The 12,826-nt window shown below is 53.1% G+C and overlaps 1 protein-coding gene across 1 annotated transcript in view; it reads right to left on the bottom strand.

Annotated features, from left to right (window-relative positions):
- LIMK2 (LIM domain kinase 2) overlaps positions 1 to 12,826 on the bottom strand; it is a 55,607-nt gene that overhangs the window by 5,895 nt on the left and 36,886 nt on the right. The window contains 13 exon segments of the mRNA XM_047762386.1: positions 342 to 397; positions 1,080 to 1,254; positions 2,397 to 2,462; positions 4,267 to 4,323; positions 4,561 to 4,593; positions 4,595 to 4,693; positions 5,851 to 5,937; positions 6,819 to 7,005; positions 8,385 to 8,581; positions 8,904 to 9,009; positions 10,335 to 10,523; positions 11,075 to 11,184; positions 11,713 to 11,848. Coding sequence (XP_047618342.1) covers positions 342 to 397; positions 1,080 to 1,254; positions 2,397 to 2,462; positions 4,267 to 4,323; positions 4,561 to 4,593; positions 4,595 to 4,693; positions 5,851 to 5,937; positions 6,819 to 7,005; positions 8,385 to 8,581; positions 8,904 to 9,009; positions 10,335 to 10,523; positions 11,075 to 11,184; positions 11,713 to 11,848 — 1,498 coding nt within the window.

The following is a 12,826-nucleotide window of genomic DNA, read 5'->3' as shown; positions in this document are numbered from 1 at the left end:
GCCTGGGGCAGGGAGGCACAGAGGGAAAGGCTGCCTCTGGCCCAAGAGCTGGACAAACAGTTGCCAGACCAACCTCCTGCCCTTCCTGGTGGAGCTCCGAGTCCCACCTGCCCCTTCCTGGCCGTGTGACAGACAGCAAGCCTCTGCTCCCTTCCCTGCCTCAATTTCCTAACATGAGAAAATTCCGTCCAATCCTTCTTATGGGATCAATGAGACACAATTGTGTCAATAGATCTGTGATAAACTGTATAATCCTCTGCCTGTGTTGATATTATGGCATGTGACTAAGCCTGAGGTGGAGGAGCCCCAGTTCTGGTGGGGGGAGGGGGAGCAGAGCTCACCTCACAGAGAACGATCCCAAAAGAGAAGACATCCACCGTCTCATCATAGCTCTTTCCTTGGGGAATGAACACAGGACAGCAGGCTGTCAGGTTTGGTTCCTTATCTGCTCTGCATTGATTCTAGAGCCAAGCCAGGCCACGGCCAACACCAGGCCTAGAACAGGTTCTGAGGAGGTGCCCCAAAGGCTGCCCAGGACAGATCTTACACAACAATACAGCTCAGGATGAAACTTCATGGGAGAGTGAGTGAGAACTGGACAGGGTTCATTTGAAATCTGCTGCTGCCAGCTGTGTGTTCCTGGGCAAACCCTTGAACTTCTCTGGGCTGCAGACTCCAGAAAGGGTTGTAATGGGACCATTTCTGAGGCCTCACTGACTGGGGAGTTTCAAGAATCTCAGCCAGCACCTCTAGCTGGTTTGAGGATCATCCACTGGAGGCACCGCACTTCACTTCTCAGCATGAAGCCAGGAGAAAGTACAGTTAAGTAGCCTGAGCTCTCTGCTACCCGGAGGCACCATGGTCAGACTTCACTGCAGGCCCAGGATGGGGCACCGGCCAACTCGCAGGCCTGAGCTCAGGGAGGAAGGCCTTTATGAGGTCTGGTCTAGCAAGGGATAAAAACCACCCAGCTCTCAGCTCTGGGTACCTGGTCCTACACTTCACAGGCCTCCCCTGGGGCCCCCAGGGCTCTACAGCAGGATGTGGTCCCACCTCCCCTCCAGGGCATCAGAACTCACCGTTCAGCATCTCAGGGGCCATCCAGTAGGGGTTTCCCACTACCGTGTAGCGCTTCTTGCGGTCACTCTTGCGCAAGGTACGTTTCTTGGTGGCGGCCTTCTCGACTGAGGGCTTCTTCCGCTCCTCCACTATGAGCCGTGACAGCCCAAAGTCAGCCACCACCACAGTCTTGTCCTGGGAGGACAAGGGCCAGGTCAGGACTTGGTGGGGACATTCTCAAGAGAAGCCACTGAGAAGGGGAGAAAAGGAGTGTAGCAAGGGGTAGTCTCAGCAAATGCTTGCCCCTGGCAGATGGGGCTCAGCGTTGGTTTTCTCACTGTCTGCTCTCTCCACATGGCAGATGCCCAGACCCAGGGGTGCACAGCAGAGGCCCTGGAGCTGGGACGGGTAAGGCTCTGGGACCTGGAAGGAGGAACTTGGAGGCAGGACAGAGGATTTCTTTTGTTTTGATTTTTTCTCATCCTGCCTTGTTCCCAGAAAGATTTAAGGCCATGGCTAGAACCAGGATAAGACAGGGAAAGATGAGGTGGAGGCATTCGGTGGGGGGATGTGGGGGAGATAAGCTCTTCAAATAGCTACAAGGCAGTCATATGGAAAAGGGATTAAGATTGTTTGGTGTGAGTCCAGAGGGCACAGTCAGGGCCAGTGAGTGGACACCCAGGAAGCTGCACTGTAAGGCAACAGGAGGAGTAACTTATATAGCCAGGACTGACTGGCCAGTAGGAGGAAGTGACTGGAAATTTATTAGCTCTGTGGCCTTGAGGATTCAGGTGTCACAGCTGTAATCGGAGTCCTCAGTGGCTTTTACTACCGCAGGGGAAGACCAGGAAAAGGGACAATATATAGCTATGGAACTTCTGAAGTCCCTTGTGACTGAAGGATTTCAAAGGCTGCTATTGGGAGGAAGCAGACTTCACTGTATGTGTCAGGGGGGCCCCCAGAAGACAGAGGAGGGCATGGGAGGCAGCAAGAAGGGCAAGCAGGAGCCCTGGCCATACTTCTGGTCTACAGCAGGACAGGAGGAGTTCCCATTGTGGCTCAGCGGTAACGAACCCAACTAGTATCCATGCGCTACCCAACTGGTATCCTGGCCTCGCTCAGTGGGTTAAGGATCCGGTGTTGCCGTGAGCTGTAGTGTAGGTTGAAGATGTGGCTCAGATCTGTGTTGCTATGGCTGTAGCAACTATACCTCTGATTGGACCCCTAGCCTGGAACTCCCGTATGTTGTGGGTGCGGAAAAAAAAAAAAAAAAAAGGCAGGAGGGGACAGTTAGCTTCCCTAGTGACAGGGAAGTGGCCCAGAGTGGTGGGACATACCAACTTGATGAGGCAGTTGTGTGAGTTCAGGTCCCGGTGGATGATGCACATGGAATGTAAATAGGCCTGAAACAGAAGCACAAGCTGAGGTCAACAGCCAGTAAGTCAATCAGATGCTGATGCAGGCCACAGAACCCACTCTCCTCCCAGGCTGTCACTACCCAGCTTCAGAACCTAACTTGGACTCCAGAGCCCTCCCGCTGTCACGCCCATGTCCTAGGGCCAACAGAAAGCCAAAGGCTGCCTGGGCTTCCTCTCTCTCTACTGCCATCTCCTGTCCCAACTCAGTGGCTGCTCTGTCCTGAAGTCTCCAACTCCACTGGGCCCTGGCCCTTGTGTGCCCTCATCCCCTCGACCCACTTCACTTAGACTCAGGCTACCTGGGTGCACTGCTCCTGAGTTCTCTCAACTCTACCAACTTTCTTGCTCAAAAATCTTTTACATTTGTCTTTTGGGGTTCCTTCTCCTTCCAGCCTCCCCAGTGTCAGCCCTTCTCAAAGCCACCTTCTCTTCACTGCTGACCCCCACTAACCACCCCACTGCAGCCTCGGCAGACACCTATCCCAGCTCTTCTCAAACCTGTTTCCCGACCATCACTGCCAACCTCCCCCTCTTTCTGGTAGACGCCACCACCATTCTTCTAGGCACCTCAAGACTCCCCAGTTTCCCCCCAACCCCGTATCCCTGTTCCCTCACTGCCAACTAGTGTCCATTCAGACTTGAACTTGCGTCCTGATCTCCTTGCCCCATGGATGTACAGTAATTTAGGAACCTGAAATGCCTCATCGACCCCCGGCCCTGAGTTCTCTCAACTCTACCAACTTTCTTGCTCAAAAATCTTTTACATTTGTCTTTTGGGGTTCCTAAATAAAGTGCAGACTCCTTAGCCTAAAATACAAGGATCTTTTTTTTTTGCTTTTTAGGGTGCACCTGCAGCACATGGAAGTTTTCAGGTTAGGGGTTGAACTGGAGCTGCAGCTGCCGACCACAAGCACAGCCACAGCAACACTGGATGCAAGCTGCATCTGTGACCTATGCTGCAGCTCACAGCAGTGCCAGGTCCTTACCGCACTAAGCAAGGCCAGGGATTGAACCTACATCCCATGGATACTAGTCAGGTTCTTAACCCGCTGAGCTACAACGGGAACTCCAAAACACAAGGATCTTAATGTACCCAGTCTTCATGGACCCCACATGATGAGCAGGGTTTAAAATAACAGGCCTGGGGGTCAGACTGACTAGCCCACCTAGCTCCACCCTGTCTGGCCTCAGCTTCTCATCTGGAACTGTCTTGAGTACTAGTCCCTCAGCTTGGTGCCTGGCCTGAGAAGGCACTCAGCAACTGTCACCATTCCCATCGCTGTGACTGGCATCATGCTTTCCCAGGTCAAACAGTCTATTTCCTCCTCTCTCCTCCCAGGTCCTGGCTGCTGACATCACCCCAGCTTTGGGGCCTCTCTGCCAAGAGGAACTTTTATCTGGTTCTGACCCATCCCTTCAGGGTTTGACTAGGAGACAATTCCCCTTCTCTGATTTCCTAGGCGGTGATGTTCTCTGCTTGCTCCAAGAGCCCTGGATGCCCCTGTGACAGCAGGGCCCAGCCACCTGTGCTAGTCTGCTTCTCTTCTTTGCCTTGCCTATCTCTGTGTGCCCTAGAAGATACGGAATTCTTTGAGAGTAGGGTTGTGAGCTGGGAAGAGCCAACTGGGGACAATTTCACTGGCAAAGAGAGAAGCTCAGTGAATAGCTGCTAAATGGCCTGGCACATGCAAGTTATCCAGGACGGAGTACCTGCCTGCAATCCCTGCCCCTTTCCTGACCCTGACTCCCAATACCCTGCTCTGGTCCCAGGCTTGTTGGCAGGACTCACCATTCCAGAGGCGATGCCTTTGGCAAATCTGACCTTCTGCTGCCAGGGGAACGGGTCCTGCAGGATGGGGGAATGCCCATAAGAGGCTGTTGGGCCATCCCACTTGTGGTCCAGGCCCCGTGGTCACCATGATCTGCCCGGAAACCCTCACTGCTGGTGCCCAGCCCCGCCCAGCATGGCCCTTTGTTGGCAAAGCAGTGGGCCCCTGGCCATCATGGCTCCAGGATAGTGGTGACACAGATGTCCCACTGACAGCCAACCCAGGGTCCAGGACTTTGGGGGTGCAGCGCTCACCACGCTGCGCAGGAAGTCCTTCAGTGTGCCCCCCCTCGATGTACTCAGTCAGCAGGTTCAGCTTCTTGTCCTTGTACAGCACACCGATGAACTTGAGCACATTGGGGTGGTCCAGGCTGCGCATCACCTTCACCTGCGAGAGGGGAGGCCAAGGAGGGTGGGTGGTTTACTTCTCACCTCTTCCCTCCAGGGGGTCAGATGGACATATGTCACCATGTCTCACACCTCCTATCATGTGCTGGGGTGGGCTCCCAGGCCTCACCCTTGGGATCCTGCCTTTCTAGGAGCTACATCTGCGACCCAGTGGAGTAGGGGACCCATGAGTGAAACACGCCTGGGGGCAGCACCCAATGGAGCAACTGAGAGAGGGAGTGAAAACCATATGGACCCTCAAGGGCACCAGGCTCCCTCAGCAGGGAGCTCAGTTAGTCATAGCATTGAGTTGTGCTACAAGGGTGTTTTCACATTCATCACCCCCACACTCCTGAGCTCCTCTGAACCACTTCTTCCTGTACCCAGCTCCTGCTGTCTTTAGTATTTGTTTTTTTCTTTTTTTTTTTTTGTCTTTTTGCTATTTCTTGGGCTGCTCCCGTGGCATATGGAGGTTCCCAGGCTAGGGGTCCAATCAGCACTGTAGCTGCCAGCCTACGCCACAGCCACAGCAACGTGGGATCCGAGCCGCGTCTGCAACCTACACCACAGCTCACGGCAACGCCGGATCGTTAACCCACTGAGCAAGGGCAGGGACTGAACCGAACCCGCAACCTCATGGTTCCTAGTTGGATTCGTTAACCACTGCACCACAACAGGAACTCCTTTTTTTTTTAGTATTTGTTACACAAATAATTACACTGTAATTTACGGGGGCAGGCATGTTCCTATAGTGATCTTTTCTGCTCAGCCTTAAAAATGTGACTTCAAACTAAGTTTTCATGTTTTTTCTTTCTTTCTTTTTTTTTTTTTTTTTACCTTTTTAGGGCTCCACCTGGGGCATAAGGAAGTTCCCAGGCTAGGGGATGAATCAAGGCTGCAGCTGCTGGCCTACACCACAACCACAGCAATACCAGATCTGAGTCACATCTGTGTCCTATGCTGCAGCTTTTGGCAATGCCAGATCCTTAACCCACAGAGCAGGGCCAGGAATTGAACCCACATCCTCATGAATGCTAATCGGGTTCTTAACCCACTGAGCCACAATGGGAACTCCCTAACTTTCCTCTTGAAATCACTTTTTAGTTAAGATCTTCTCTTTCCAACAGTGACACCTGAGCCTGACCCTCACCTCCTTACCTCAGTCAGGAAAGTCTTCTGTGTCTCCTCATCACACCGAATTAACTCCTTCATGACCATCACTTTGCCTGTGGCTTTGTGTGTCACCTAAAAGGAGGGCAACTGTTACTGGTGTAGAGGCCAGAGGCAGATCTTGGCAACAGTGTAACAATCTATGCAACTGACTGTCCCATGCCCTGGAGGACACACTGAAGTAATCAGCTGGATCAGACTGACAGAGTCCATGTGCGGAAGACACAGCGTGGGCCACAGGGGACTCAGAGGGGAGCACACCTCCTCCCTGGAGAGCTGGGCATGCACAGAGGAGAGGCGAGAACCCAGAAAAGGGATGTGTGGGAGGAGGCAGGAGGGGATGCTGCCAAGCCAAGCAGGGGCTCTGGTCATCTGACACAGGCGCCAGTTCTGTGGGGGAACAGGAGTCTCGGGGCAGGAAGGTCAGTGCCACAGACATGCACCAGGAGCTGGCTGGGTCAGGAGCGAGCTCTCAGCCCCACTGCCCCGAAGGCTGAGACACATGGCTTACCTGACCCCCCCTCCCAGCTCTCAGCAGAGGAGGAGGAGGAGGAGGAGGAGAGGAGGAGGAGAGGGGGAGAGAGAGAGAGAGAGAGAGAGAGAGAGAGAGGAGAGAGAGAGAGAGAGAGAGAGAGAGAGAGAGAGAGAGAGAGGTTAGTCCCTGAGACTGTTCAGCAGGGAGGCAGGAGCCACTCCCAGCACCGAGGGCCTCTGGGCACCTAAAAACACCCACTGACTGGAGGTGGGAGGTCTCAGGCAAGGTCCCCACCCGGGGTTCCAGGTCCACCAAGCTCACGTCAGCAGCCACACTGCCCTCAGCGAGGACAGGGGGTCGGGGCCTCACACCATCACCTCCAACCAGGAGGGAGGCTGGGTGTCTTGCTGGACGTCAGGGGAGGCTAGGTAATGAGAAAGTGAGGGAGCAAAGGGGCAGGGCAGCCACTACCTGTGCTCACCTTGATGGCCTGCCCAAAGAAGCCCTTCCCCAGGACCTCCCCGTGGATCAGGTCACATGGCCGGAAGATCTGCTGCGAGCAGCTACTGGAGCATCGCAGGGATTCGGAGCGGCTGATGTCACGGCTGAGCAGGAGGGGCTCCTTTGGGGAGCTGGGACCAGGGGACTTGGAGATGCTGTTACTGCGCCTGAGGATGAGGAAAGATGGGGTAGGGACAGGGCAGGGAAGCCTGGAGGCTGGAACTGCATGGCCACCCTGTCTGCTCCAACGTCTACATTTCAGATGCTCCATGGGGGTGGGGTTGTAACATCAGACAGATGTGCCACCTGAGGGCTGCAGACACCCATGGTCTATAAGCATGGATGGTAAGATCACACTCCGGGTGAGAACCCTGAGTACTTCTCACCTGAGATGACTGACCAGCCTCTACTAGCTGACAGCACTGTTGAAAGAAAACCACCACCTTCCATGTCTGCCTGATTCAAGGCCCTGACATGCGTATAGCGAGAGCCCAGTACCACTCAAAACATGAACAAGTGGGATTTCAGACCTTTTGCACACCTTTGCAGTATTTGTCTGCATTTCCCAAATAACAGTAACAAGCATGTACAGTTTTTATAGCAATAAAGCCAGTATATTTATGACATATTTTAAAAAATGAGAGTTGCAACATTTATTTTAGGTTTTCTCTCTCTCTTTCTTTTTGCAACACCCCTGGCATGTGGACGTTCCCAGACCAGGGGTCAAACCTGTGCCACCAGCAGTGACCAGAACCACCGTGGTGAAAACACAGGAGCCTTAAGTTGCTGTGCCATCAGAGAATTCCTTGTTTATGTCATTTTTAAAAACAGCTAGTAATAGGGAGTTCCTGTTGTGGTTCAGTAGTTAACGAATCCGACTAGGAACCGTGAGGTTGCAGGTTTGATCCCTGGCCTTGCTCAGTGGGTTAAGGATCCGGCATTGCCGTGAGCTGTGGTGTAGGTCACAGACTCAGCTTGGATCCTGCGTTGCTGTGGCTCTGGTGTAGGCCGGTGGCTACAGTTCCAATTAGACCCCTAGCCTGGGAACCTCCATATGTCACGGGAGCGGCCCTAGAAAAGACAAAAAAAAAAAAAAATCCACAAAAAACAGCCAGTAATAGTAATGGTTGGTAACTGTCACTTTGACTTCCTAAAGAAGGGACAAGAAGGTTGAAAATGTGAAACAACTTACATTCATTTCTTGCTTCCCAGTTTTCAACCTCCTTATTTACAATTATCAGTCTTATCTGTGCCCTTTCTCCTGCCTCTAAGCCCCACACATCCCCCAAAGGCCATGCTGTCCTTCAGGGTCCAGCCCAGGAGTTCAGTGGACAGAGCCTGATCCTCCGGTTTCGAGGGAAACCTGGCAGACAGCTGGGTCAGATCACGCATAGGCCCTGGCTATGAACCGTGATCTCATAGGTCAGCATAATCCTCATAACCTGTCCCTGGCCAGCTGGTTCCCTTCCACTGGCCTCTGAAAGCCAGCTCCACTCTGACAGCTGGGCACAGAGACAGTGCAGGGCCAGGGGAGGGGAGGGGGCACCTTAGGGAGCGTCTCCTTAGCGTCCCTTCCAGATTCTCCTTGGTGTCCAGGGGGCTAAGGGTGTGGGAGTGTCCAGCATTCTGCATGTGGGGAGAGAGCCGTGCATCCAGCCGCAGCTGGTCCAGGCGCTGGGAGACGGGGTCATGTTCAATCAAGATCTGAAGCGTCTGGCTCGTCTGGCTAATGGCATCTTCAACCTGTGGCCAAGAGTGGTGTAAGTGGGCTCCACAGGCTGTCCCGTCGCAGGCCACCCATGTTAGCCTAGATGACCCAAGCACAGTGTGGTCTCCAGCTGCCAGTAGCCACACAGTGCCCTCTGCCTGACAGCCTGCCAGTGTCCCCACCTGGCAGGCCTTCTCAGCTGCCCTGGGAACATGCCAGGCTGAGATGGGAGGTCACCAGTGGTCACAGGCTCAGCGGCAAGATGAAGAGGGATGGGGGTGGGGAAAGGGAAAGGCCATGGCCTGATTCTCCTGAGGGTCTGTTCCATATCCCACCCCCACAGGATACACACTGTACCTCCTCCACGCGGAGTGTGCGGACGGGGGTCCCATTGATCTCCAAGATGCGGTCTCCAGGGTGGATGGCATTGCGGTTGTTGGGACTGATGTGCATCCGGTTGACCCTGGGCCAGACAAGAGTTGAGGCAGGGGGAAGGCATCTTAATGTGCCTGACCAATTTCACTTGTGCAGGGAGGGCTCACCAGGCCCCAGACCACTGGCAGGGAAAGGCCACACTTTTCTCAAGGTGCCCAGTCTCAGTGAAGGGCACCCCCACTCACCCAGAGGCCTAAGGCAGAAACTTGGACCCTTCCCATCTGGAGCTCCCTCACTGCCCCCCAATCTCACCATCCTGAAGAATCCTCCATCACCATAATTACCTAAACTTTCCAATAGCCTCCTAACTGGCCTCTTCAGCTCTAGGCTTGCTCTTCTTCTGGCTGACTTCTACACCAGAGATCCTTCTAAAACCTGACCTGAGTCACCTTGTTGCTTAAATCCCTCAAAAGACCTACTGAGTCTTCATAGTCCAGGTCCTCCATGATTTAACAGCCCCCTTCTGGCTACTCCCAACCACCCAATTTACACCAGACTCAGCCACAGATCCCACCTCTGACCTGAGCACTGTTCCCTTCCCTGTAAAGCCAACCAATGAGGCTTTACGGCAGACCTCACCTACTCCTGACTCCCCAGCCCTTGTGCCTTCCCCCTCTGCTGCAAACACCCAGGGCCCAGCACACAGTAGGTGCACAATCACTGCAAGGTTGGCAGCCACAGGGGCCTCATTACTGGCATCAGATGGACAGACTCTTTCTCCATCTGGTCGCTGGCCTGGACCTAGGGTGGAGTCTTAACCTCTTTCTCCTCCTTCCTCCATTCATTCACTCAACTAAAAAAATAATAATCTATGCACACCCACTATATGTTAGGCACCATTCCAGGCCCTGGGCATGCACTGAACAAGACTAAGTTCGAGAAAGGACTCGTGGGGAGGACAGATGATAAACATAACAAAGCCAGATAATTTCTTTTCTTTTCTTTTCTTTTTTGGCCACCCCAGGTGAGGGATTAAATCTGAGCTGCGACCTAGGCTGCAGCTGTGGCAACACCAGATCCTTAACCCACCATGCCAGGCTGGGGATTGAACCTGTGTCACAGTACTCCCAAGGCATCACTGATCTCGCTGCACCACAGTGGGAATTCTAAGCCAGATAATTTCAAAGAGCAAACATGATCTGAAACTTCAGCGACTTTGGCGTTAAATATCTGGCAGGAAGCAGCCTGGCAGGGAGAATATTAAGTGCCAGGGCCCAGGGGCAGTGACAGCACAGCAAGCCCAGGGGAAGAGACAAGATGAGGGTGTGGGGAGCTCTGCTAAGACTCTGGCACTCTGAGCTCCTCGAGGCCCATCCGTGGACTCTGCTCAAGAACCCCGTCCCAGACACTCACTCCTTTACTTGCACAGTGGTGGCGTAGTTGGAGCAGGCACTCTCCACAGACACTGAGAAGCCCCGCCTGCCCTCAGTGGTGGCCGGCAGGGAGATGTGTGTGACAGAGTAGGGCAGCTGGTCCTGAACAGACTCCGTGGACAGCCTCTCAAACATGGGTGCCAGCACCACCTCGTTGTGGCACTTCCCACTGGGGAGAGGAGCAGAAAGGGGACTCAGGCCCTGGAATCCCACCTGGAAGCAACCATGTGGCTTCCAGCCATAACCCCATGACCACCATCCTGGCTCTGACTCTAGCTAGGCGCTCAGAATGGGAGTCTGGGTTCTCCGGAGCAGGCTGGGACTGGAGCTGATGGGCCTGGGTTCTCTCTGCTCTGCCTCTGATTTACAGTAAGAACCGGCCTCAGCCAACTGTTTCTGTCAACAGAGGCAGCTGGACCTAGGGAGTTCTAAGAGTCCTTTGACTTCTCTGAGAGCACCCTCCCAGCCATTCTCTCCCTCTGGGAAGATTGCAGGGCTGTGTCGTTACTCCAACAGTAGGAAAGGACAAAGGACAGAGAGACGTTAACTGTCTGAAAGACATTAACCTCTGACAGCTTTCAGAGCTAGTTAAGAGCACCTCTGGGACAGGAATCCTGTGCTCTGACACCCTAGGAGTCTTTCTGCTCAGCTCACACTGTCACCTGCCTCCCTCTCTCTTGGCTACTCTAGGGAAGGACTGACATGGGACCGCCATCTTACCAGTACAGGGTGGCATGCTGCACCAGGGCATATGCATCTCCATCCTCAATGATCACCTTGCAGCTCATACAGGCAAAGCACTCTGGGTGGTACTTGAACTCCCCGGCCACCTGTGAGCAGGTGGGGAAAAGGGTAGACAGACGTGGGGAGGAGGTGAGTTGTCACTGTTGCTGGAGTGAAGGTAGGGGTGGGTGAGGGATGCCATCAAGGACCTACAGACCCCAGTCATAATCTACCTCTGTACTCCCTGCTCTGATGCTTCCAGAGAAAGTGTCAAATTTGTGCCTCCCTGTCATTTTCGAGACTGCAAAAACCTCTTGGTCTCAGCCATGAGAACAGGTCCCCAGAAGTAATCATTCCCCCGGAAAGGCTCCCACTCTCCTTTAAGGCCCTTAGCCCACTGTACTAGCCCTCCCTGCCAGCCTGCCCACCCACCCAACACTGGACTGTCAAGTATTTGAGGGAAAGATCTTATTTGGCACTTAATAGGTGCTTAAAAAACATCTGTTAAGTGATGGGATAAATAAAGGGAGAGGCCTCAGCTGAGGGGAAGACCAGAAGATGAACGGTCAAAGGAACTGGAGGTGCGGTCAATGGCCTCTGATGACCGAGGCACAGAGGTGGAAGGGTTCACTCACCATGGCGGGTCCTGTCATCAGCAGGGAGCATCCATGGCAGAACTCCCCAAACTTCCCCCAGTAGTCCTTGTGGCAGTAAAGCTTCCCATCCTTCTCATAGTACCAGTTGGTAAGGGAATCCTGGCATTCTGAACACCTGAAAGGCAAGGCAGGAACAGAAATTCTCTGGGATCTGTGGAACCAGGCTACAAAGGCTGCTCCTGGCTCCCAGGTCTAACAACAAAATGGACAGACTTCTCTTTGATCCAAAGCCAGGATAGGGGAAAGTTACAGTTTGTTGCTATCTTCCCAAAAAGTGAACAGGACCTCAGAAACCAGCTCTGAATTACTTGCCTCAGATGGGGGACTAGTGTTTCTCAGCCTTTCTGGGTCATGAGGGCTTTTAGAATCTGATAAGGGCCAAGAAACCTCTACCAGAAAAATGCATGTATAAGGAAAATACGTACATAATTTAGCTATGGGTACACTTGTAACAAGGACTGAAGCCTATTCATGGCCTCAGCTAAGAACTTCTGATCTTGCGTTCCCTTGTGGTGTGGGTTAAAGATCCAGGGTTGTCACTGAAGCAGCTTATGACTGCTGCTGTGGCTCAGGTTTGATCCCTGGCTCAGTTTCTTTTCTTTTCCTTTTTTTTTTTTTGTCTTTTTAGGGCCACACCTACAGCACATGGAAATTCCCAGGGCTAAGTGTCTAATCAGAGCTGCAGCTGCCAGCTTATGCCACAGCCACAGCAACGCCAGATCTGAGCCACGTCTTCGACCTACACCACAGCTCACAGCGATGCTGGATCCTTAACCCACTGAGCGAGGCCAGGAAATGAACCCTCGTCCTCATGGATGCTAGTCAGGTTCGTTACAACTGAGCCATGATGGGAACTTGCCCTGGCTCAGTTTCAATCCCTGGCCCGTGAACTTCCACAAGCCATGGCCAGAAAAAGAGAGAGAGAAGAGAGAGGAGATGGGGGAAAGAAAAGAAGGAAAAAAAACCTCTGATCTAAACAGATATGTCAGTGAAGCAAAGATGCTCAAAAACCTCCATTCTTCAAAATCCACCCATCACCAACAGCATGACTAATGTACATTTTTTTTTTTCTTTTTAGGGCTCCTGCAGTGTA

The sequence above is a fragment of the Phacochoerus africanus genome, chromosome 15 (genome assembly GCF_016906955.1).
Source record: "Phacochoerus africanus isolate WHEZ1 chromosome 15, ROS_Pafr_v1, whole genome shotgun sequence".
Classification (NCBI taxonomy): Eukaryota; Metazoa; Chordata; class Mammalia; order Artiodactyla; family Suidae; genus Phacochoerus; species Phacochoerus africanus.
This window is presented reverse-complemented; position numbering and strand designations above follow the sequence as displayed.